Source organism: Mirounga angustirostris, unplaced genomic scaffold (assembly GCF_029215605.1).
Source record: "Mirounga angustirostris isolate CCGP_5_RB_7025 unplaced genomic scaffold, mMirAng1.0.hap1 SCAF_1, whole genome shotgun sequence".
Lineage (NCBI taxonomy): Eukaryota > Metazoa > Chordata > Mammalia > Carnivora > Phocidae > Mirounga > Mirounga angustirostris.
In genome coordinates this window covers 130,960,907-130,988,062 of record NW_026991709.1, presented here as the reverse complement: position 1 = coordinate 130,988,062, position 27,156 = coordinate 130,960,907, and the positions used below count along the sequence as shown (strand labels likewise).

The following is a 27,156-nucleotide window of genomic DNA, read 5'->3' as shown; positions in this document are numbered from 1 at the left end:
TTCTAGTTTTAAAAGAAATTAACATTGGCATAAAGGGTTGATGAACAGTTTAGTTCTTTCATAATACTGTACTCAGATGTCTCAAGAGTTAACTTGTCAAACCAGAACCATCTCAAATTAGAATGTAATTTCAAAGTTTACTCTGGAAGACTAAAATGTTAGTAATGGTAAATGCTGCCAAGTTGTCCGAATTTCTTTTCCTTAAGCGTTTTGCCTATGTGCTAGCCTTTCTTCAGTAGGATTCCAGCAGCCTAAATATACATTTATGGAGTACACACACGTGATGTGTTCTGCTCCTACTTGGAGAGTTAAAAAGAAGACATAATTCCTGCCACATAGAAACCCACAGTCTAGGGGATGAGAAGAAGTTTCCAAGAGAGTGGCTAAATTGAAACTCGTGTCTTAAACCCTGTTTTAGTGTAATGTTATTTTTAAATGACCCATCCTTGATGGAAATCCTTCTCACTGTTCTGATGTGCTGTGTCATTGTGACACCAGCTCTGTAACCAATGAGGCTTCTCTGAAGCTCTTTCTGTTTGTTCATTTCATTGGATTCTTGTTTCACTAATACAAGGCTATTCTCCATAGTCACTTCGTTCATTGAATTTAACAAATCTTTATTGCATGCCAGACCTTCTTTACTTGGTGAACAAACCAGATAAAACTCCTGCCCCCAGGAATCTTATAGTCTAGTCACTTGTATGTCTACCCTATCGTGTCAAGTATTTAGTTTTGGTATGTTTAAAACAACAGGGTATTTTAGGTACTTCTTTATATGAGATCATTCTAGCTAGAATCCCTTCTTCTCTCCCCTATTCTCCCCGACCCCACCACCACCAGATTAGTTTCCACATAACAGCTGAATAACTCTCGACTGACAACAGATTATGTCACACCCCCAACGTAAACGCCTCCAAAGGCTACTTGTTAGTGTTGATAATCCAGTGTTCTTCCTGGGCCCATAATCTCTCTGTGACCTTCACTCCTTCCACTCTCCCCTTCTCTTAATTCCCATTCTTGCACTTGCTCTTCCCCCCTCCTGGAGCAGCCTTCCTTCCTTCCTCTTTTCTTGCTCCTGCATGATTTAGAGCTCAGCCCGAAGGTCACCTCAGAGAGGCCCCTTGGCCTTTTTCTCTCCTACTCACTCTCTACCTCATTGCCCAATCTTATTTTCATAGTGTTCATTACTCACTGAAGTTATAGACTTCATTTATATGTGTCATCTGACCCCCCAACTTCCCCACTAAAATCTAAGACCCCTGAAGGCAGGCACGTTGTCTTACTAACACTTGAGAGCACTGAGGATAATGGCTGGCATGGGGAAGCTACTCAACAAAAATGTGTGTATACATCTGTTATCTTTTTACATTTTTCAATGTCTACTTTTTTTTTTTTTTTTCAAAAAAGAAAATGGGCTATACCCTTTCCTTTCTACCCTTCATGTTTTATCTTTCTTCTATTTAGCCTTCTGTCCTTGTATTTTTCTTCTCAAAATGTTGGTTCTGTTTTAGCAGTTACTTGCAAGCATATTGAAATTCTTATACAAAATATCATTGTGATGACTGGAAGGAAGGTTTTTCACCAGCTCTATTGCAATTTCAAAGCTTAAAACTGAAGCTGAACCAAATGAAAGATAGTGTATGAAGAACACATCACGGACCAGTGAGAAGAGTTAATAAATGGTGTTGGGAGACCTGACAAATCTTTTGAAAAGGTATCAACTTATAACCTTATCATATACCAAAACAAATCCCAACTGAATCAAAGCACACTCAAGCAAATATAGAAATAAAATGCAAGTGTCTATCCAATCTCTTGTTATTAGAACACTTTTTAAACTTAAAAATAATGGAAGAAATCACAAAGGGGATGACTGGTGCATTTTACTACACAACTGTTTTTAAGTAGATATGTCAAAAATAAACTGAAACAAAAAGCAGATGGAAAATTGGAAAAATATTTGTAGTGTAGGGGCGCCTGGGTGGCTCAGTCAGTTAAGCAGCTGCCTTCGGCTCAGGTCACGATCCCAGGGTCCTGGGATCGAGCCCCGCATCGGGCTCCCTGCTCAGCAGGGAGTCTGCTTCTCCCTCTGCCTCTGCCTGCCTCTCTGCCTACTTGTGCTCTCTCTCTCTCTGTCAAATAAATAAATAAAATCTTAAAAAAAAAAAAAAATTTGTAGTGTAAGTAACTGACAAACTAGTATCATTAATGTATACAGAACCTATGCAGTTCAAGAAACATGAAATCCTATCTCATTGGCCATTCCATCTCATGCCATGCTCTGTTGGATCCTCCTTTTCTGCTTATAAATTTTAGAACACCCTTCAGACTTCCTTTCTTCACTGCAATCATTCCCTAGAGGATCTCAGTCCAGGTTCATGACTTTCAATACCATTTATGACTGAAGGGCCCTTAATTTATATCTTTAGTAAGGCCTCTTCCTTTGAACTCCAGACTCTTATGTCCTACTGCTTACTCGGTATTTCCTCTGGAATGTCCCATATGTATCTCAAATTTAATACTTTCCAAACTAAACTCTTGATTCTACCTCCTCTAACTGTTGTTCCCCTGTGTTTCTCTATTACAATAAATAGCTAACCCAGTTGATCAAACCTTAGAATTGCCCTTGACTTGTATTCTCTTACATCACACATCAAGTCCATCAGCAAATCCTCTTCAAAATATATCCTGAAAGAAATCACGTTTCCCTCTGTACTGCTAATACCAAGTCACCACTAGTCTCCTAACTAGTCTTTTTACTTTCTCACTTCCTTATAGACCTTTTCCACATAGCAGCCAGATATATAAGTCAGATCCTATCACTCTACTACCCAGAACCATTCAATTACTTCCCAAGATACATAGGATAAAATGCAAAGCCTTTTCAATGACCTGCAGGGTAAGCCCTGCATGATCTGGCCTCCGATCTCTCCAGCCCCTTTTGCTACCACCATTCTTCCTGTTTTTCACTGGACTCCAGCCACACTGGCCTGCTTACTATTCTTCAGGCAAACAAACATGTTCGCATTTCAGGAGCTTTGAGCTTCCTTTTTGCTCTATGCCTGGATTCTTCCTCAAGGATCCACATGACACACTACTATTCACTCTGTGTTCAAATATCATCTCTTCAGAGAACCTCTCTTTGACTACCCTATCTAAAATAATGGACCCCTTTACTCTGTACTTTGTTATTATTTTTGTTTTGTGTTTTATAGCAATTCTTACTAACTGAAATGGTTAAAAAAATGACTTGGGTTTCGTTTTTATTGTTTTTATTGTTTGTTTCTTGCACTGAAATGTAAACTCTACATTTTGTCTTGTTAACTGTTATATCCCAGCCCCTAACATAGTGTCTGGAATACAGTAGACACTCAGTGAAAGAATTTCAAACAGCAAATAAACATTTCAAAGGCTATTCAAACTATAATTAGTCATAGAAATGCAAATTAAAATACCAATGAAGTATCATTTTCACCTTTCGTATTAGAAAATTAAAAATAAATGAGCCACAGATGAGTAAGTTCCAGAGATCTACTGTATAGTGCCCATAGGTAATAACTATATTAATTAATATATATTAAAAATTTGCTAAGAGGGTAGATCTTATTTTAAGTGTTTTTATCACAAAAAGTAAAACAATAAGCAATAATAATAAAGAAGGAGAGAGAAAACTTTTGGAGGTGATGGATATGTTTATGGCATAGATTGTGGTGATGGTTTCATGTATGTTTACTTATCTCCATACTCATCAAGTTGTATACATTAAATATGCACAGCTGTTTGTATATCAGTTATACCTCGATAAAGTGGTTTAGAATGAATGAATGAATGAATGAATGAATGAATGAATGAATGAATGCGTAAGCTAGCATTGGTGAAGGTGCATGAATACGCTTGGTCGCCAGTTGAGGTATAAATTAAGACAAACTTGATCTTTTTTTTTTTTTAAGATTTTTTTTATTTATTTGAGAGAGAGAGAGATCACGAGCAGGAGGGAAGGGTAGAGAGAGAAGCAGGCTCCCTGTTGAACAGGGAGCCCGATGCGGGACTGGATCCCAGGACCCTGGGATCATGACCTGAGCCGAAGGCAGACGCTTAACCGACTGAGCCACCCAGGCGCCCCAAACTTAATCTTACCAAAGGATTCTTCCAATTCTTTTTAACCACCATGTTGTAATTCCCTGGAAGTTTGTTTATCCATGATCAAAAACCACTGTAGCTCTGAAACCATTGGTAAAGTCCCCATTTCATTATTTAAGGCCTAAAATACTTGTATCTGGCTGAGCCCTTCGGCCATAATTAGCCTTTTAACTACTTTCTTAGCTGTTTAGAGGCTCTTAAAGAGTTAATGCATTGGGGCTGTCATTAAGCAGCAAGAGAGGGAATGGGAATGATCCAGAGGGGGACAGATTCATGTGGGAACCCCCAGTAGTGATCAATAAATAGAAAATAGACAGGAGACAGGCAGACACCTGAAAAGCGGGGAACTTATACCTGCTATATCTATGGCAATGGACTTCTATTTGTGTTGCTTATCCAAATAAGGGACGAGGATGCAAAGATGACATGTGATTTCATGGATAAGAATATCTCTAGAAATCAAGAAGCCTGATTTCTCGTCTCTGCTTTACCATGGATTGCTATAATTAAGTCTTTAAAAGCAAGTGCCTAGGTATTTTAGTGGTAGATTTTCCATTACGTGTGTGGATAATATTCACTGTGCTCTGATTTTACTTACTTGCAAATTTCTTTTTAAAAATGGGAATTGACATTTTCTTATTCATTCAACTTTTAAGCTCGGAACGACAATTTAACACTCAACTCTCATTCCAATTTTGTCCTTAAATAACCAGAAATTGCTGCTATAAAAAAAAATAAGTGCATCTAATTTGTGACCAGTCTTCAGAAGGACCTATCAATTTATTTAGGAATCTGTAACTACTAAAATGCCCAACTGAGTAGACATGGAACAGAATTTCATAGTTTTTAAATACTGCAGTTGCTTATATTAAGAGTAGAATCACATACCTTCTTTATTCCAGAATGTTCATGGATTTTCTGCTTTGAAAATGACACGACATAATTTCTCAGAATGTGTAATTCTCTCTGTTCGGCAGAGGGGGTGAAATAGTGGCCGCCGAGACATCAGTGGTGCCTCAAGAGCATGTGTCCCTCTATCTAGCAGTGCCTTCTCGCAGGCTCCACACTGCCGCTCTCTTAACTTGCCGAAGCAATTTCATGCCACCAACGTTTTAAAGATAGAAGATACCAAGCTTAGTTCCTGATCTCTCAACTCACCCGATCTGCAGTAACATTCTCTGTGCTAACTACCCCAGCTCTCCCTTGCCCCCCTGTCAGAGCTTGGTTTAAACAATTCATGTCAATGATGAGAGATTCCAGAATTATAATTCTGGTAGGTAGGCCCTCTGCAAAAGGCCTCTTGTCAGGAACCCTGGTTGAGATCTAAGAGGAAGCCAGACTCCAGGGTAGGAAGACTCTTATAAGGAGGGTACCCTGAGCTCTTAAGATACATCCCAGAGTCCTCAGCTGGGCTCCACAAGACTGAAGAGTGATGGCATCCAGTCCATTCTTACCCCAGAATGCCTGATGGCTAATAATTCTGCATCTCTTCTTGGGTTCAGGATCTCAGCCCTTTGAAGGGTCCCTCTCTGGGCCTGGCCTAACTAGAATGTCCTGAGAAAGTGCAGGGTCCCAGGAAGCCCAAGGATCCTTCCAGCAATCTTGTCTTAGAATATGATGAGCTTCATGAGAACAGCGACCATACCTACATCATTCACTACTGTTTCTTCAGTACCTGGCACAGAGAACAAATTCAAATATTAGTGAAATGAATGAGTGCTTTTTACCTTCAGTTGTAGAATAACTCATATTGATGTCAGGATCTGCATCTTAGAATCTTCATATTCCTAGCACAGTACCTGGCACTGTTCATAGTGGTTAACAAATATTTAGTTTAATAATTAAGTAAATAAATACTGTTTTGAATACCTAAAAGGCATTATAAAATTCCCCTGGACAATTTCCATTTTATATGATCAACAAATTTTTTTTAAATTAGGCTTTATTATATTTACTTCCATAATGACTGCAATTGTTCAGAAGTATTTTCTTGCTAAAATATGGTAAAGAAATAATTGCTAATAATATTCCCTAGGCTGTGAAGCCAGGAAGTCCATGGTTATCAGTATTAGTAGTTAATTGGCTAATGAGAATTTCAGAGGACCTTGATTTCTTTATAAATGTAACTTTGTGAAATCTGTGTGCTCAAATAACTTGTGCTATGAATACATCCATGTCTGAAGTGCTCTGTTGTAGCAAAGAGAGTTGTTAATTCCTAACCAATTTAGGTAAATTGGTATTACTGTCTCCTGTCTAGTCCAGAGTAAATAGATCTTTCTCCTTTTCTTTTTAAATTTATGCATGATGTACACCAGTACACAAATCGGAAGTGTTCAGTCTCAGTTGCGTATCCAGGTGACCACCATTCTAAACAATATACCTGGTGTGAACATTTCTTTCACCTCAGAGTTCCCTGGGGTCCCTTCACAGTCAGTTGCAACCTCTCATCCCAAGGCAACCACTTTCTGATTTCTGTTGCCATCTACTGGTTTTGCCTTTTCATGAGCTTCACATAAATGTAACCACACAGTGTGTGCTCTTTTGTGTCTAGCTTTTTTCACTCAGCATGATGTCTTTGCAGTTCATCCATATTGCATGTAGCAATAGTTCCTTCCTTTGGATTGTTGAGTTGTATTCCATTATATGAACATACCACAAGTTGTTTATTCTCTTGTTGATAGATACCAGCTTAGCTCCAGACTTGGAGTATTATGATTAAGGCTGCCATGGGCATTCTTGTACAGGTGTTCTGATGTTGTTTATTGTTGCTGTTGTTGTTCGTGGATATATGGTTTTCTTTCTCTTAGGTAAACACTTAGAAATTCAGTTGCTCTATAGGATAGATGTTTAACTTTATAAGAAACTACCAAACCTTTAAAAAGTAACTATACCTTTTTCTACTCCCATCAGGAATGCATGGGGGTTCCAACTGCTTGCATCCTTGTACATCTTTGTATAACATCTGTAATTGTGCATCCTTGCCAACATTTGCTATCATCATCTTTTTTGTTTTATTCATTCCCAGTTGGTAAGGAAATGGTATCTCATTGTGGTTTAATTTGCATTTTGCTGATGACTAATGATGTTGAGCATCTTTTCATAACTTACCAATGATTTGTCTATCTTCTTTTATCAAGTGTTGTTTCAAGTTTTTTACCTATTTTTCATGGGTTATTTGTGGGTTATTTTTTTTTTTTAATTTTAGGAATTCTTTATATATTCTGGACAGGAGTCTTTGTCAGATATATGTACTGCAAATATTATTCCCCAGTGTGTGGCTTGTCTATTCATTTTCTTAATGATGTCTTTTGATGATCAGAAAAGTTTTATTTCAGTCAAGTTTATGGCTCAGTCTTCTTCTTTTATGGCTAGTACATTTTGTTTCCTATCTAAGAAACCTTTGCCTCCCTTTAGTCTCCATTTTTGATGGTCCCCAAGACCACCCTGAGTTTCAGTGACTCCCTAGAAGGACTCACAGCACTCCAGAAAGCTGTTATACTCATGGGTACAGTGTATTATTGCCAAAGGATACAGCTTAAAATCAGGAAAGGAAAAGGGTTGGAGTCTAGGAAAAACTAGGTACACGTTTCCAATTGTCTTGTCCCAGTGCAGTGCTTAAATCTCCCAGGAACAACATCTGACAGCACATGGTAAGTGCCAACTAGGGAAGCTCACCCAAGCTTTGGTGTCCCCCGAGGGTTTTATTAGGGGTCAGTCATGTAGGCATGAAGCAACAGTGTGACTAACATTAGCTACTCAGTCTGCGATCCCCTCAGAGGTCAAACTAATCCAGAGTGGCACAGGACCCAGGTTGAATAAAAACAGACTTTAACCAGAAATCCCATTGTAAGCATAACCTATTTGGTGTGGCCCAAGCCCCCAGGTATGTGAAGACAATCTTACCAGGCAGGACTTTTCAAGGGCTAGAGGTTATCTCATGGTTGGAAAGAGCAGGATTTGCATGGCCCAGGCCTGCTGAGTTAACCCTTTATGGTATAGTCTCAAAGATACTCTGTATTCTTCTAAAAGCTGTGTGGTTCTAGCATTTGTATTAATACATAATTGCTTATTATTTTTTATGTTAGTTTAACAAATATTATGAATTGTGTTCAGACGCAATTAGGTAGGCCCCACAGTCTAGCTTATATCCAAACACATGTTAGGCCAGCCTTTCTATCCCTAGTAAGCACTCCTTTTGCTTCATATCACATTAACAAAAATTTATCTGCCACATGCAAAATAATCATAGCCTTTATAGCTGAAAGGAACAAATGTTTTACCTGAAAGTCCGACTCCTAAGGAATAAGTAATAGCAAACTAACTTTTATAACTTCGTCCTAATAAAGATCTATTAAATTTAGAGTTCCTTGAGATGTGGAGATAGTTTGTTTCCTAAGGTGATAGAAACCTCACAATATGGCAAATACATTTAGAATTACGAAAGACTCTTTCATTGAAGCAAATTTGCTATTCTCAACCTTAAAGATAAAGAATTAAGAAAGGCCGGGCGCCTGGGTGGCTCAGTTGGTTGGGCGACTGCCTTCGGCTCAGGTCATGATCCTGGAGTCCCGGGATCGAGTCCCGCATCAGGCTCCCTGCTTGGCGGGGAGTCTGCTTCTCCCTCTGACCCTCCTCTCTCTCATGCTCTCTGTCTCTTATCCTCTCTGTCTCAAATAAATAAATAAAATCTTTAAAAAAAAAAAAAAGAATTAAGAAAGGCCAAAACCAATTCATTTTATAGAATTTGAAGCCTTCTGCTCACAGAATCTGTAAGCAGAAGTACATCATAAATGTTAGCTCAGGTGTTAGAATCATCTTGCAAAGTACCGTGTTGCAATCCTGACAACTGTTTTGAATTTCCAAAGAAAATATCGATGTCTATAAACACGAAAGAAATAAATATGAGTGATAATCCATTGAGGGTAGATCAATAATGTAGATTTCTAGAAAAATAACAGAGATGCAAAGGGAATATTGTGTCTATCCAAAACCCAAAGTCATGTATTTATATTTACTTTTTCCAACTACTCTTTGCGCTTAATAACTTTAAAATAAGTTTTGTAGTGTTACGATGGGGGAAAAATGTATAGGTAGAGTGAGGTGAGAAAATGATAGAAAAGGAGACTATGATACCAAAAAAAAAGGGAGTGGGAGGAAGAAGAGAGAAAAACAGAATGATGATAAACATGGAGGAGGAAGGAGGGGCAAAGAGAACAGAGTAAAAACGAAAGGTGGAGATAAGGAGGCAGGGCAAACAGATGGGCCCCTAAGTTTGGAGATGGGGTTTGGTAATGATACTTAAGGGCCTAGACTAGTGCACAGGCCTCTCATTTCATTCTGTCATTTCAACAGTATCATGAATTGTGATGGCAGAAGCCATTTTGCATGGCAGGTTGTAAATTCTTAGAGCTGGAAGGGGCCTTTCATCTGAGCTTGTCTCTCCCCCAGGCCAGGACAAGGAAGACTGTGTGTCTGAAGGTGATTTTCCCATCTTTTATACAGTTCCAGAATTGGAACACTTACTGTTTTGTTTTTTTTTTCTCTTTCACAGTCCTTTTTTTATTGTTATGTTAATCACCATACATTACATCATTAGTTTTTTTGTGTTTTTTTGTTTTTTTTAAAGGGCAAGATGTAATTTGGGATTTTATTATTTACTTGTTTTGGTAACAGCTTCCCTTTTTAACATTTAAGTCTAGCAACTTTTGTTCAGCTTTTTTTTTAAATTTTTTTATTGTTATGTTAATCCCCATACATTACATCATTAGTTTTAGATGTAGTGTTCCATGATTCATTGTTTGTGCATAACACCCAGTGCTCCATGCAGAACGTGCCCTCCTCAATACCCATCACCAGGCTAACCCAACCTCCCACCCCCCTCCCCTCTAGAACCCTCAGTTTGTTTTTCAGAGTCCATAGTCTCTCATGGTTTGTCTCCCCCTCTGATGTCCCCCCCTTCATTCTTCCCTTCCTGCTATCTTCTTCTTCTTTTTTTTTTTAACATATAATGTATTTGTTTCAGAGGTACAGGTCTGTGATTCAACAGTCTTAAACAATTCACAGCGCTTACCATAGCACATACCCTCCCCAATGTCTTTGTTCTTGTAATCCTTCTCTTTTCAGTTGTGATATATTTTACAAAATGTTGCCAGATTATTCATTTTAAACAAATAGAGCCTGTTAAATCATTAGAAAGGATTTCTTTTTGAACTGTTTTCTGTAACTTTTGTAACTCATTTCAGTTTTTATTTTTTATTTTATTTTTATTTTATTTATTTATTTATTTGAGAGAGAGAGAGAGCACATGAGAGGGGTTAGGGTCAGAAGGAGAAGCAGACTCCCTGCTGAGCAGGGAGCCCGATGCGGGACTCGATCCCGGGACTCCAAGATCATGACCTGAGCCGAAGGCAGTTGCTTAACCAACTGAGCCACCCAGGCGCCCTCATTTCACTTTTTAAAGCCACACCATAAAGTACTGCTTTCCCCGATGGCAGCCCTCATGATATGGTAAGGCTTGCTCCCCGGCTTTTTAAGCCATTTCTCTTCCAGCATAGTTTTCATACCTCCCCACTGTTCCACTCCATTTTATAAACCTACATCTCAATTCTGCCAGAAATTAATGCCTCACCAAAAGCTGTCTGCCATAGCTGTACAGTTAGCTTCTGCAATGTAGGCACTTACCTAGTATTTCTAGTCACATGTTTATATTTACTATTAAGGGTAATATGTATTTACCATATAGAGATACCATATTTACTTTTTTTATCTCTAATTCTTTAACTATATAAAATAAGTTTCTTCCAGTAACTTTATCACAAATGCCCTTTGACTACCATATTTACTTTTGAAGGATAATTTCACAGGGTACAGAATTCTAGGTTGGTGGTTTTTTTCTCTCAATATTTTAAATATTCACTCCCTTCTTGCATGCATGGTTTCTAAGAAGTTGATTATCTTTGCTCTTTCATAGGTAAAATTTTTTTCTTCTGGTTTCTTTCAGGATTTATGTCTTTATCTGTGATTTTCTGTAGTTTAAAAATGATACGACAAAGTATACTTTTTTTGGCACTTACCCTGCATGGTGTTCTCTGAGCTTTCTGGGTCTGTGGTTTGGTGTCTGATGCTAATTTGGGGAGATTCTTAGGTGTTATTGTTTCAAGTATTTCTTTCTCTCCCTCTTCTCCTCTGGTATTCCCATTATGCATATATTACACCTTTTATAATCGCCCCACAGTTCTTGGATATTCTGTTCTGGTATTTTTCTGTCATTTTTGTGTTTGCTTTCCAGTTTGGGGAATTTCTGTTAAAACATCCTTAGCCTCAGAAGTGTGTATAGTCTCTTTCCTCAGCTGTGGATTGTCTGCTAATAAACCTATCAAAGACATTCTTCATTTCTGTTATATAGTACTTTTTATCTCCATGCTTTCTTTTCTTTTTCTTCCTTAGAACTTTCTTTTCTCTGCTTACATTTCCCATCTGTTCGTGAATGCTGTCTACTTTATCTATTAGAGCCCTTAGCATTTTAATCATAGTTGTTTTAAATTCCCAGTCTGATAATTCCAACATCCCTGCTACATCTGAGTCTGGTTCTGATGCTTGCTCTCTCTCTTCAAACTGTGTCTTTTTATTTTTTTAGTAAGTCTTGTGATTTTTTTTTTTTTGATAGTTGGATATGATGTAGTGGGTAAAAGGAACTGCTATAAGTAGACTTACAGTGATATGGTGATAAGGTGTGGGAGGAGAGGAAGCATTCTGTAGTCCTTTGAATAGGTCTCGGCTTTTCATGACCCTGTGCCTTCAGACTGTGAACTTCACACCTGCCACTTACCCCTGCTCCCCAACTGAGGTGGGACAGGGTGGCTAGAGGGGCTTGGGGTTGGGTGTTTCCCTTCCCCCAAGTCAGTTAGGCTCTGGTAAAACCTTAGCAGCTTAGACTTTGGTTAAGTAGTTTCTCCTGAGGGCAGACTCTGTTATGAAAAACAGAATGCTCAGGTGTATTCAAAACAGTTCCTTTCCATTCCACCCACTGTACGCACAATTTTTCTCTCATATTTACCATGAGAGTCTGGTAGAGCTCCAAGAGGTAAAACTCAGAAGTATGGGCTGCCCCCTGTGTGACCGGGTCCCCTTGGACTTTTTAATATGTCCCAATTTGTTCACACTGAGCCCCTAGTAATTTGTCAGTTGCACTTCAGATTTCCCTACTCCAGCTCTGCTTTCTGTGGGTTTCTGCTCTAGTAAATCCTGATTCTCTGTAGTCACCTGTCAGCCTGTCTAATTTTGAGACAGCAGTTTGCCCTGTGAACTCACTTCTCTTATGGATCTAAGAAAAATTTGTTGATTTTTTTTCAATGTGTTCAACTTTTTCTGGTTGTTAGGACAGAGCAGAAACTTCCAAGCTTCTTACATGCCAGACTGGAAACTAGAAGTTCACCCATTTAGTATTAGTGCAGGCTAAGAATCTTACTTTTCTCCAGCAGTGTTCATGCGGGTTCGTATTAGCCTTATAGGCCAAACTAAGACACTAATGTTTGGGAGTCTGTTTGTTTTTTAATATGAACTCATGTTAATCCATGCCTCTCTATTCTGTGTGTAATGCACAGTTGTAAAAACGTTTAACCTAAGTGCTTAAGATTTTATTTCTCTTTGTTAAATTTTATCTGTTTAATTCATTTCTCGTGCTAGCCTGTTGAGAGTATTTTAAATTTTGATTCTTTTATCTGATAGGTTAGGTGACTCAAATTCAGTAAGCAAATGTTCTCTTTCCTCAAGTCACAAAGTTACAGAATTTTCTATCTAAAAGGAACCCAAAATATATATAATTCAGCCCCTTTGTTTAAAGATAAGGAAACTTCCGTCCAGAGAGCAGCTACACAACTCTCCCCAGCTGTGCAGCTTGCTGATGGAAGGAAGATTATGACCTTAAAAAAAGGACTGGTGAGCAGAGCAGGTCTGTGAACCAAGTGTGAGACGAATGTCATCACCAGAAGTCCTTGGTGGGTGCTAGAACATTCAGTAGTAAACTGGAGGTACAGCTCTCCAACTATAACTGAGCACATTTTTATCCTTCATTATATCCCACTGGCACTGACATATCTTGATAAATCCAATAGACTGTAACACTTCAGATAAGAAATAAAGTTGCCTTAGTTTAGAATGACTTGTTTTTAGTGAACCATACGGCTACTTGTAATAAACTACAGCCATTTCCAAGTAATTAGTAAAAAAATTTTGAATAAGCCAGTCTGTTTTCCAGTTGGTGGTTTCTACAATCCTTTTGAAAAATTAGAACATTCCCCTCACTTCCACTCTTGTGATATTTCTATTTTTATTCAATAAAACAAAGTGGGTGTTATATAAACACAAACAAACCCAACCATCTGAAATTTTAAATGTACCTAAATAACAACTGAGCCAATGGACTATTTAGAAAATGTGTGGGAAAAATTTTGATGCTATTGCTATAATCAGAGGCAAATGTATAGCTTTAAATGCTTTTATTGGGAAAGAGTGGAATGAATAAGTGAATGAGTGGATGAATGAATGAATGAACCAAGCATTCAACCTTTCGGAACATAGGAAAGGAAATAACAAGAAAAATATAAATTAGAGTATAGAGAAAAATGAATACAGATAAATTGAAAACTCTGACAAAAATATAAACAATTATGTAACAAAATTTTATCACAAAAGGAGTGAAAAAACAAATATTAGACACTTAATATCAGACCTAAAAAATAAATCCTCAGATAGAAAAGAAAAAGCCTGGGGTGGTGTCAAAGTTTGGATAAGAGGAAAGGAAAATCTCCACCATTGTGGAGAGTTTTTACAGAGGTGATCATGTGATAATGTTTTTAAGTTTTTTGTTTTTGTTTTTAAGCTTTAGAAAAGTTTTAGAAGTTGAATGAAAACAGCTCATGACTTTGGCAATTAAGAAGGCATTGGAGGGGCGCCTGGGTGGCTCAGTCGTTAAGCGTCTGCCTTCGGCTCAGGTCATGATCCCAGGGTCCTGGCATCGAGCCCCGCATCAGGCTCCCTGCTCCAGGGGAAGCCTGCTTCTCTCTCTCTCCCACTCCCCCTGCTTGTGTTCCCTCTCTCGCTGTGTCTCTCTCTGTCAAATAAATAAATAAAATCTTTAAAAAAAAAAAAAAGGCATTGGAGATGCTAGAAGCTCTTTCGGTAGAGTATGCATTAGAAAGCAAGAGGTCAGGTGGGTAGGAAGAGGCAATAAGAGCCACCCATTTTTAGAATTTTGGAAACTGATCCAAAAGGGCCCAACAGTGAAGTCAGGTTGGGTTCTGATACAGGTGTTCTGAGGATTCTTGCATCTTCAGAAAAATGCCCCATTGCTGCTGAGTTAACCCGCTAAATGAGGTTGTGCCAAAAGTAAGGTCTTGGCAACAACTTCAAAACAATCGCTCCTATATGGTACTATTTTTATTGTTATTTAATAATAGTTTAGACAGTAATAATGAAAGACTTTGATTACACAAAATTAGTTACTCATTAGATTCTTTAATGTTAACTCCAGAGTTCTCTTACTATTTATTTCAACACTGTTGACACATTGCACTCCATTGTTAGTCCAACCCAGTATTCGATGTCCATCAGATCTCTGACAACTGCATTAATTTTCATTAATTTAGCACACATGACTTAATAGTGTACTTCACTGCCAGTAATAATTGTTGCAAATTGATTAGGATTTCTTGTAAAGAATGCCGCTACTGAAATTTAAGATCTGTGTTAGCTACCTTTGGCCAAAAAATTATCATCCTGCAGAACAAACAGACTGTGGATAACGTGCTTTCCCTAGAAGTAAATGGTTTACAATTGTTTATATCTGAAAAGATGTAGCGTCACCTTCAGTAGTTGTTTTGAAAAGAAATATTCTTCTGGAAGCAGTGGGTAGTGGATGAGGGGGAAGTTGGTTGAAAACAAAAAATATTCAAAAAAGGAAAACAGTGTTCATCCCCTTTTAAGAGCTATTCAGATGAAAAATTGCTCGGCATGAGCTTGATCTATATGTTTCTCGTGGTTATTAGTAGTAATGAAGATGCATTAACCATATTCTCTTGATAATGCTCTAGCAGTTTCTTAGTACTTTTATCAACATATAAATTTTACAACTGGAAGTGTGGGAATTTGACTAGTACATTTTTGTTTATAAAAAAGGGTAACAACATTATAACTTCTTCATATCTGTGAATTATGAATCTTGACTTGCAAACAAGCAAAACTAAAATGCAATAGAACTTCAGTATCATAATAGCTCTTCTTCCTACTGCCATGCACAAGAAATGGGAATGCATGCAGGCTGCTGAGTAGAACACAGTGCCAGAGGTAAATGCCTTACTTAATCCACAATGTATGAGTTCTTTTCATTTCATTCATTCTTTTTTCAGTAAACATGTATTGAGTGCCTTCTCTGTTGCAAGCTGTAGTGTCTGTAAATTAAGAATGCTGTACTTCATTAGGAAGCAGCTGGAAACTGGAAGTAAGTGGTGCATAATCACTATATATCCTTATCTCCATTAGGAAACGTGATTTTCAATAATTTTTGGAAGGGCATTAAATAGTTCAGTTCTTTAAAGATAAAACTTGATGCAAGGAGAATCATTTGAAAAATGATTTTTTCACATTTCATTGAGTTGTAAATGAATAGATCTTTCTCTTATAAAGCTGAATTCCAGGTTTTAAATTTGATTTGTCCTATCTCCAAAGTAATGTAAGTCTCCAGTACCTAGCCCATAATATTAGCTAGTACCATTAGAGAAAAACTTTATGAAAGGAAGAAGCATAGTGTTCTTTTTATTATAGAACTATGGATCAGTTCTATCTTAGAGCTATATCTAGTAATGCCAAGGATACGAAATGGAGCAGAATTACTACCTAAGAGCTGCCAGGTAGATCTGAGAGAAGGAAATGATAGTAAAATTCAAGTTAACTCCAATCAAGTAAATGTATCCCTCAAACTTGATTTTCATTTTCTACTTTTCTGAAAGAAAAAAAGCAAAATGAGAGAAAATAAGCTTCTTGTAATGATTGGGGCAATAAAAATACAAACTTTGATACTGTCATGGAATCAGACTACCTCCTACAACTAAAATAATTTATAATCATATCTGGTCTCCAAGATAATATCCCTAAGATACTTCAGCATTATGACTCATCTGGGAGGTAGTCATTCAGTAGTCATTCCGTTAACAGATGTTTACTTGGTGTCCTCTGTTTGCCGGAGAACAGTAACACATGCTGGCGAACCATGGCAGCCGAGCAAGGAAGTGCGTGAGAGGAGGGGTGCTTAAGGAGTTCGCTGCTGCTGAGGGGAGGATAAAGTAAGAGTGGGCTGTGGGCTCTGCAACATGCAGATCACTGGGGACGGGGGAGAGAGGTTTCTAAGCAATGGCAGGGAGGCCACAACCAGACTCTAGTGGGCTTAGGACCGAAGAAGCAGAGGTAGCACGTAAGATAGCTTTTTGAAAAAATACGTTGTGATGAGGGAGAGAAGAGGGACGGTAACTAGAAAGGAATGAGGGTTCAAGGATAAGTTCGAGTGGGTGTGTGCGTGTGTGCACATGCACAAGCTCACAGACACATACACACACCATGGTTGTATGCTAATGGGAATGACATATAGAGAAGGAGAAAATGATGATTCAAGAGAGGGAAGTGCAGGGGCAACAATCTCGAAAGATCAGAGGATGGGATCCAGAGCCCAAATAGAGAGGCTGGCCATGGCTAGGAGCTGGGACTCTTCACTGTACAGGTGGAAAGACTTAGACTACAGGTAGGTGCAGCTGCCTTTTAACAAATATTTATAAAACTCCTGTTATATGCTAGGCAATGGCAATATAGCAGAGAGACAAAAATCCTTGTCTTCATGAAACTTTCATTAGAAAGGGGATTGGAAGAGATGGACAGGTAATAACCATTCGAGTAAAATAGATAGTATGTCAGATGAAACAAAGTGCCACCAAGAAAAGTAAAATGGCGGCACCTGGGTGGCTCAGTCAGTTAAGTGTCTGCCTTTGGCTCAGGTCATGATCCCGGGGTCCTAGGATGGAGCCCTGCATTAGGCTCTCTGCTCAGCGGAGAGTCTGCTTCTCCACCCCGCCCCTGCTTCCTTCCCTCCCCCCACTTGTGCTCTCTCTTTCTCTCTCTCAAATAAATAAGAAAAAAAAAAAAAAACAGTAAAGCAGGGCAGTGGGGAAGGAGGATTTGGACAGCCAGGGCTGGTCAGGGTGATAAAGGTGGATTGCAATTCTCAGGTAGTAGGCAATTCTATATAACTCTTATTGAATTTATTTTGTGACTCTCAGACACATTTATTTTTCAAAATCACATTAAATGTGGCCTAATACGCATACGCCAGGGCTTGGGGGAAGTCTACTGTCCACTTTGTTTCATAGGTGCCACCTTCTGTGAGTACCCCAAGGCTTGCCCAGCCCTGTACCTCTCCTTTAGAGTCCTCATCACAGGTTTTAACCTTGCTTTATTAATGTGATTATATATTTCTTCCCTTCCCTATATATATATATATATATTTTCCCTAGACTGGAAATTCCAAGAGGGGAACTGTGTCCTGGACAGTTGCATCCCCAGAACCTAGCACAGTGTTAGCACAACATAGGTCCCATTTGTTCAATGAATGAATGAGTGAATGAATGAAAAGTAAAAAGACCTTTTTCCATACGCTACCTCTTGAAGAATCTTGTTTTATTATTCTGTGATCACTTTTAAGTTCTTACTTCGCACTTGGTATAGCTGATCTGGTAAATGGCCTTTTTCGAAGCAGGTAAGATACGATTTTATAGCAATGGAATATGTGAAATAGGGTTGTCCTCTAACTTAAGTGATGTTTCTCCACCTAATTTTTTTTTTTTTTTTTTTTTTACAGAACCAATGCCAAAGGTGCTCCCCTGAATATAAATAAGGTCTCTAATAGCCTGATTAATTTTGGAAGAAAGCTGATTTCTCCAGCAATGACCGCCCCAGGCAGTGCGGGCGGCCCTGTACCAGCAGGCGGTAGTGGCAGCTCGTCCCCTGCTGGGGTTCCTGCCGTGGTTCCCGCCGTGGTTCCCGCTGTGGTTCCCGCCAGGACCTTAGCAGAGGTCCCCAGGCATCATTTGCAGCAGCAGCAGCAAAGACTGATGAAATCAGAGAGCATGCCCGTGCAGTTGAACAAAGGTGAGGAAAAAATAGCAACAAATGTGAAGAAAACACCTGCAGTGTAGCCTGGGATTTCCTCACCTGCCTGTGAGGAACCAGCCTCCTAGAAATAGAGATTAATGCAAAACTGAATCGTAAAAGCTCTGTTGTATTACATCCTTTTTAAGTTGGAATATCAGATACTCTAGTGTTCTTAATAGGAACGTGTTAGCAGGTGATTTGCTAAGGTACTTCGTTAACATGTATGTCCTAGCATACGTGCGTTTGAGTCCCGCGGATGCCCACAGAGTATGGCCCAGACTGTCGCAACACAGAACTTGCAAGCAGTTGACTGTGATCCTGCTCCCGTTGTGTCATGGTGCCTCTGGCCAGAAGAGCCAGAACTGAGAAGTTGCAGCAGCATGGGCTTTCCTAGTCAGTAGCTGCCCCCCACGCCGTTGGTGTTGGCGGAAGCGTGCCCCCGGGCTTGCAGCCGCTCATCCAGCTGCTTTACGCCGAGGAGGATCACCTAGACCCTTCGGGGGGGGGGGGGGGGCAAAGCTCAACGGATCCGCAAGCAGCCGAAGTGAATGAGTCCACACACTAAGATTTAGGGCCGTAGAATGTCGGAGCAGAGGAAACGTGGGAGACCACACATCATCCCGGGCTGTGGTCCGATGAGCGGGGGCGCTGCGGGGAGGGGCGTCCTCGCTGCCCGGCCTCACGCAAGCGCATTTTCTGTGTCACGGCCTTTGCGATGCTTCATCCCCCGCGTGAATTTTACTCAAAAGACAGCCCTTCAGGTTCTTACCCAGAACCTTTATGCTCTTCTTTTCCACAATTTACAGAGAGCTATGTATTAAGTACCTCTATTCATAGCAGATTAGAAACAGCTGCACTTATTTTTAGTGGTGGGACTCTGCTTTCTATACTATAGAAGCAGGAAATAGTAACATGATGGCAGAAAACTGACAGAATTCAATCCTAAGACCTCACAAAGTACAGAGTCTGGCCATTTAGTGTCAGGACAAATATCCTGACCCAGGCCTCCTTCACGTCTTAAAGGGATCCCTTGTTGTAGCCATGTTCAGTAACTGGTGTTGAGACTAACCATGGTGCTTTTGGATCAGTACGAAGACCTTAAACCATGTTCCATATACTCTGTGTCAGAAGATTGCATCCAAAATTATTTAAAATTTTAAATTATTGGCATTTCAACTGGTAAAAAAAAATTAAATGGACTTTATTCCCCAATGGCACAAAATAATGAGTACTATTCCATAATGAGTATATGTTTATTCTCCCGTTACATGGTGTTATCTATCATTGCCTATATGAAGTATTAGACTTTATATAGTTAGTATATAAGTTTCTATTAGAATGTTCAGTTTGCCTTACATAAGATTATCTTGTTTAAAACTACATTCTTTTTAATGTAGAGTTATCACACATGATTTAAAGAAAAGAGGACTTCAGATCATTAACACATTGTAAATGTATTTTAATGCCAGGAGACATGCCCACTTTCAGAATGGAAATGAATGTTATTTTATATATTTCTTAATTGTACTGTTTTATTGTTCTAACCAAATATGATTTCAGTATTGCTTTGATAACAAGCCATAGTCAGTAGTAATTCTAACTGATGGCAGGCAAATGAGTCAGAGAATCTCTTAATGCTGTAGCTTAAATTTTCTGAGGAAGCAAGCCAAATGACTGTAGAAGTATAAAGTTGTATCTCTAAGGAAATGTCAAGTATTAATACCACAGTAAGTGAGAAAGGAAGTGCATGAGGATGGAACAATTGATGAAAACGAAGTCCCCAGTTATAAGGAGACAGCAGAGCACTTAAGCAAAGTATTTGGAACATGAGTATCACTAGGGCATTTTGTAACTGATCCCTGTGCTGAGAGAAAGTCTCCTTGTTTGGCAACTCTTCTTTTTATTTCTGGTTCGTTCTTCTCATGTCAATCATGAAAAGCTTGTCTACCTTCATCTTAAAGATAAATATTCCAGCTACTGCCCCTCCCTGCATAAAGGTTTGAAGGAGACAGAGTAAAAGGCAGAGAGAGCAGTTGATGCCAGTAGATGCCAGTATAGGTCGCTGCTCTTCTCTCGTGACTCACCCATGAAGTGAACCGTAAGCACAGTCCTGATGCCTTCTGACCACGTGCTTCCGCACCCTGAGGTGAGAGGTTTGGACTGCTCCCGGGGGAGCCTCCCAGCTCCAAACAACTATCAAGATGTATTTGTTAACTCTACAAGGAAAAGTACTTCTCCGACATTGGTTCTTTACGCTGGTGTTTCCCACAAGTATCCTGCCGTGCTGTGGCAGTGACAAATCTGCACGTGTGTCCCCTGATCCCAGAGATGGGTGAGCACGGTCTGCAGCCTGTCAGGAGGCTTGTGTTGGAATATGGCTTCTACCTGTCTCAGAACAGTCTTCTACTAGTGCCTTTGAGGAGAGAGAACGAATTAGCCCTTTTAGTGTACTCTGCTGGAAAGTTTGAAAGTTGCTTTGAAAAATGGTTGTTTCTAAAAATGAAAATGCTTATAGTCTTCGTAGTTGAGTTAACTCTCGATGATGTGTGCTTATGTAGGGGAACAGTTGTAGGGAAAACCCAAAATTCAGGTATATGTTGCCAGAAATGCAAACTAGTTTGTGTATGTGCTGGGAGCGGGGTCGTGAAAGAAAGAAGAGGGAGCACAAATGTTCCTCCGTAATTTTCTGGTGGTATTTAATATTAAAATGAGTTTTCAGTCTCTAAATATACACTAATAGGTGATCCAAAGGCAGCAGAGAAAAATGGAATTTTTTCCATTTTTGGAAAATTGAATTGAAAATCTCCTTCAAATATATAAAAAAGAGACTCCATTTATCAGTGAACAGAGAGTTAACTCTATTAGGAAAATTCAGGACCTAATAAACTCTGCTAAAAGCTGCTTATTGCTGTTTGGAGTGTGTACCTATTTATAGATTTTATTTCAGTTACAGGAGATATATATACATATATCAAAATGTATGTACTATTAATTGATGGGAACTATATGATTACAACCCAGTAATTTCCAGATGAGCTGGCTGTGCTGACAGTTACAATTGTAGCAAGTGGTCAAGGCACTGAGGGTATGTTACATCATTCAAAAACTGATTTTTTACTGTTGTATAAAAGCTACAGGAGAAGGAAGTTTGTTAATTCTGCATTATCAAACATGGAAAATACGGTGTCTTTTAAGAAGGCTTGGTTTTTAGCTCGTTAACTTCAAAATAGCTTAGGCCTTCAGATGCTGAGAGTCTGATTCTGTTGACAGTGACTGTGCCTAATGTTGAACTTGGTCATCCAGGAAGGAAATCAGAGAACCGAAGTCTTCCTTCTCAATGGGAGTGTACCTCAAGTTCTTCACAGAATTTCCTGTTGTGCTCCTTTTCCTTTCTTTCCTGTACTTTTAAAATGCACTCCTTTTCTCCCCATTTCGTTTGAAGTCAAACACTTATTTTGAGCATTTCCCATAGGTCCAAATTGTGAATGAAATCTTGCCTATAATAAGTATATCAAGTTTAAAGGGTGTGCAGTTCACAGATTTATTTTTACATGTTAACATTTGTAAGTACATGTGGTAACTTAGGAAATCTTTTCAGTACTTACTATGAAATTAGAGCTTGTTTAGGTATTTATCTTATCACTGAAGAAATGGGTTTTTCACATTGAGTTAAAAATAATTTCTCTCTGTTACAGGAGGAAATCAGCTTCAAAAGAATGCCTGCTTCTTAATAAATGCATATAACTTATTTTGGATTAAGAATTTTTTTTAAAGAAAGAAAATATTATACTACACTACTGTTTCTAGCGTAATGAAATCTCAGCAAAATCTTGATTGCTCAAGTTTTCCTCTGCTTTAGACTAGGGGCAATTTGTTGTTTTGTTTTTTTTTCTTGAAGGAAAACATGCACAGAAGCTTTTTAGGGAACACTTTTTAAAAATTATTGCCTTTAATATTTTATATTAATTTTTCTGAGATTGTATTTTGTTTTACTGTACTTTTAGTAATTAGATTGATAAAATGATTAAGTATGAAAAAAAGTAAAGTTGATTTTTTTTTCCTTTTTATGAAATCTAATTATTTTTTCTTATGAAATCCAGGCGATGTAGTTACAGGAAGCGATGCTCAGGTTTCTGTTCCTGTCCAGACTCTAACTGACCTCCAAGGTACAGTTACCATGGCAACGTAGTATATCTCTTTGCCTGCAGTATTATCATTGCCTACTCCAAAATTCCATTTTTCTTTTTGCCCACCCTCCATTCATACTGTTGATCAGTTCACTACCATTGTTCAGCCACGGAGTGGCACTGTTGTTCAGAACAAAAGTCCCCTCTCATGTCATACCTTAGTGATGCCAAATCTGGCTGTGATGTGGGTTTTCTATGAAGTTTGCACCAGCCTCTTTTCTTGCAAAATATGGTCACTCTATATTTTGTGGTTATTTTAACACTACGTTTCATTTGGAAGGAACACTGAGGTGTTCTTTTTGTTGCATAGGTGCTTTGTGCCAGTATTTAACAAATCAGTTTTGAGAGTAAATGACTTATATGCTGTTTGGATGCATATTATTATATGTATTAACCAGAAATACTTACTATATTTTACCTGAAAGAATTATAACTTGACTTTGAAATAATTGTTTAAGTACAGGCTTTGTATTTTATAAAAAGAAAGTACAGGCTTTGTATTATGAATCTTATTAATAGAATCAAAGTCCAGTGTGACACATCTCTGACTAGTAACTGGCAATGATTTAAAATAAAAAGATCACATTTAAATACCCTCTTGTTTAAAATCTAGAAAAAGGTTTTTTTCAGGAATACAAAATAATAGTAATTTACAGTTAGCACCTCCTTTGGGATATTTAGATGTGTAAATATTGAAGTTGTTGCATTAATCTTTTATTATATAATCTTTTAGATAAAATATGCTATGAAGAAAATTTCTGTATTAAGTGGAAGCCTAGACTGACTTTAAGAATCTCCCATTCAGGGACACCTGGGTGGCTCAGGTCATGATCCCAGGGTCCTGGGATCCAGTTCCACACCAGGCTCCCTGCTCAGCGGGAAGCCTGCTTCTCCCTCTCCCTCTGCCCCTCCCCCTGCTCAAGCAAATAAAAAAAAAATGTTAAAAAAAATCTGAGCCCCGCCCCGCCACACCAAACCAGGCAACTTTTTAACAAGTATTTTGGTATCCCAAAGTTAGTTTGCTAACTCTTTAAACTTAGTTTACTGCAAAGTAGATCTTTGGCTGTGGAATCTCAGTTTATACCTATGGAAAGAGAAAGTTAAAGGTTGTCTGGCTTATTCTGACTTCTGCTTCTATGCTATTGCTCCGTTCATTTTTTCCTACAGACCAGAGCCACGGGAACAGTTTGCTTTTTTAATAGCATCCTAAAGAGGGGGGTTATATCATTTTGTTCAGATCGCTTGTGTTATATAGGTAGAATCATCTTACTCCTTTATTCACCAAGTATTTGTTCAGTGCTTACTATGTGCCAAGCTCTATTCTCACTGGTCTCTTGGCTTTCCCTACGGCTTTACCGGGTTGCTTGGGTACCAGCCCGTGCGTTAGATGACCCAGGCAAGCATACACAGTCAGGAACCAGCTCTTTTTCTGGCTGCCCAGTTCAGAATTCCTCCTGCCTGCTGTGCTCTGACAGAGATTGTATCAGCCTGATAGGGGAGGCTCCAGCTGCTTTATGAGACATGAAGCCCTAATAAAAAGCTTTCCATCTGTGATGATGATTGTGACAACGATGGTAAGAAAATGAGACAATGCCAACCCTGATTTGGAGAAGTCACTTTGTGTTTTCCTCAACACACTTCCTGCAGAGTGTCAAAAAGCAAGGGGAAGTAGAAGTCAACCAAAATAGTTAGTGGTGGCAACAAAAAACTTTCTAATAATCTAGGCTTAATAGGATCGGTAATATTAGTAGTTGGAGAATTTCATCAGAGGAGCCACACCCTTTATACTCTCCTATATAATATTTTAAGAGTAGATACACTTGTAAGGGAAATAAAACTATCATTTAGACTTTCCCAGGTATCCTTTTTCAAAGTAATGGAGTATATTTCAAGAAATGAAGTAACTCAGTTCTTTCAGTGATTCTTTGATTATATGTTTTCATGAGATTTTATATTTGTGTCTTTGCCTTTAAACCACAATTGTATGGGCTTTTTTTTTTTTTGAAGAAACGCACTGACTATATAATGAATTCCCATAATTTAAGTCAATAAAAATAGTGTTTGCAAAATTATTGGAAAGTTCCATTTTACATCTCTCAGTGCAGGTTATAGTCATAAAATATGTGCCATGGGAGAATTTGTTTGTGAAGACTTAACTCAAAGGGTTTCCTGAAAATTACTTTTGGAAATTGCCCACCTACCCCAGAAACTTTTTTCAAGAGATATTTAGGAACCACAAAGCTTTAAAATATGGGTACACACCACACACACACACACACACACACACACACAGACATTACTTCCAAAGAGAATTTAGAATTTCCAACAACAGAAGTATACAAGGATCATCACCTAATGGACCATTAGGAAAGAAATTTAGATTTCTTAAGTTATTGCCATAAACATTTTTAATATTTATACTTGTGTGTACATATTTATGTTGCAGATATGAATATACATACATACATGCACACATAGATATCATTGTATAACATTTGTCAGGTTGTTTTTAAAAATAAAAAAGGAAGGAAAAGATCAAAAATCTCCCTGCCCAGATAACCATCATTGACATTTTTTTTTTCCTAAGGGTGGGGAGGGGCAGAGAGGGAGAGAGAGAATCTTAAGCAGGCTCCATGCCCAGCATGGAGCCCACCTCAGGGCTCGATCTCACAACCTGGGATCATGACCTGGGCTGAAATCAAGAGTCGGAGGCTTAACTGACTGAGCCACCCAGGCGTCCCCACTGATGACATTCTTAAGGTAAAACTAAAACAAAACTAAACCTTAGGCCATCCCAATTAATTAAAGCCATTACATAGAAAAAAATCCCTCTGTTTATTCCTCCCACTTGTTTCTGCCATCCCATTTCCCTAAAGGTAACCATTGTTAAGTTTTTGGTAATTCCTTCTAGGAAAAAAAAATAGATTTTAAATGGAGAAATAACGTGTAAGTCACATGAGCGCGGTAACAGCCCCCATGTCCAGAGTTGACTCTCCTCTGGCCCTTCAAGAACAAAGCACTACCAGAAATGCCCCGGTGCAGATGACAAGCAACAAATTGGTAGAACAACGAAAAGAGAGGTCACATTAACTAGAGTAGAACATAGTGATGATCACACAAAGAGCTCCTACTCACAGGATTGAGAAGAGAAGAGAGACTGAGGAACCAAAAGCTATCCTCGTGATTGACCCCATGTTAGCCACTCTGCTTCTTGATAAGAAATGATAGTCGTGAAGCAAGACAAACAGTTCCATTATGTTCTGGGTAATCACTTTAAGGAGTCGGAGAAACATATGATATGTAAAACAAATTTGGAGAAGCATCAGTTAGCTAGAAAATGCATTGTGGAACACTTACTTCCAGAAGACATTGAATAAACAACGAGAATAAGGGCAGAATTTGCCCTTTACTTTCAAAAGACCTCATTCCGTTTTTCTTTAACTCGAGGTCACATGTACAACAGCCCACCTGGCACAGCCCTTATTAGGGGCGGAGGGGGGTGCAGCTTTGCCCAGCATGGGCTCCAGAGTTGGGTCTGGGTTTAAATTCTGCCTCCATCACTGCCTGGCCGGATGACTTAGGGAGGTTACATACCCTCTTATCTGGGAAGACAAAAAAAAGAACAGCTGCTTCAGGGTGGGTCGTTGGAAGTTACCCCAGCGCCTGCCCCACAGTAAGGACTCAAGAGTGCTACCTGCTCGGATGGTAGAGATGATGCTGGCACTATTATGTGTTCTGTTCAAATCGCTCTGGTTTTCAGAATCAAATTATGAAAGAGCCAGCTCAACACCTCTGTCTTTCCTTTGTTTAATCATTACTTCTGATATCCTATAACCACATGTTTGCATGTGGGCACCTCCAACAGTGCTTAGACTAGACTGTGGTCAGACTGGAGCTGGTCTATTCCAGGGGCTTCAGGATTCCGTTCACTGTCCTGTGACACCAGGATGTATGTTTTTAATGTGTAAACATCAATCTTCTTGCTGTCTGTCTGCCATTCAAGCCTGTGAGGCGGCAAAATGTATCTCATTTTCTCCTAGGTCATTGAGTAAAGTCAAGGTGATCCCCTTTCTGTGGCCACAGCACTGGGCTTCCCAGGCCTTTCCCTTTTTGCTCTTCCGAGCTATGCCTCCCCACCAACGATCCCCAGGCTTCCTAGCCTTCTTAACATGTTGCCTTTGGTTGTCCCGTGTCCAGCTCCTCTGGCTGGTTTCAAGTTTACAGGGGTTCTGCCTGTCCACGTAGGAATACCCCCCAGTCCCTGTTCTTATTTCCCCTTGAGTTTAGTGAGAGAAAAACCACAAGAATATGATGGCGCTCAATAAATATTTTCTCCCTTTCCCCCTTTCCTCCCTCCTAGCCGTTCTGTAGTGGGGGCTCTTCATGAGGCCTGTGAAGCTCATTCAGTCAGCTTGGGCTCTTGACAAAAACCTCCACTGACATGTAACACATGGGACACAAAACTTTCATTGGATGTTTCAGAGAGGAAAAGATTTAATGAAGGAAAGATTTAATATACCTAGACACATCCATACTTAGTCCAAGTAGCACCTTTGTGCACTAGAAAAAGCTACCCCTTCTGTGCAGATGCAGCTCATGGCAGGGCGTGCATCTTCACAAGCAGAACAGCAGAGCA

The 27,156-nt window shown here is 39.0% G+C and overlaps 1 protein-coding gene across 12 annotated transcripts in view; it reads left to right on the top strand.

The window, feature by feature from the left end:
- TBC1D5 (TBC1 domain family member 5) overlaps window positions 1-27,156 on the top strand; it is a 587,897-nt gene that overhangs the window by 500,795 nt on the left and 59,946 nt on the right. For all 12 annotated transcript variants that reach the window (XM_054504439.2, XM_045903863.3, XM_064588415.1 and 9 more), the window contains one exon: window positions 18,041-18,330. In XM_054504439.2, coding sequence (XP_054360414.2) covers window positions 18,041-18,330 — 290 coding nt within the window. The remainder of the gene's footprint in view (window positions 1-18,040; window positions 18,331-27,156) is intronic.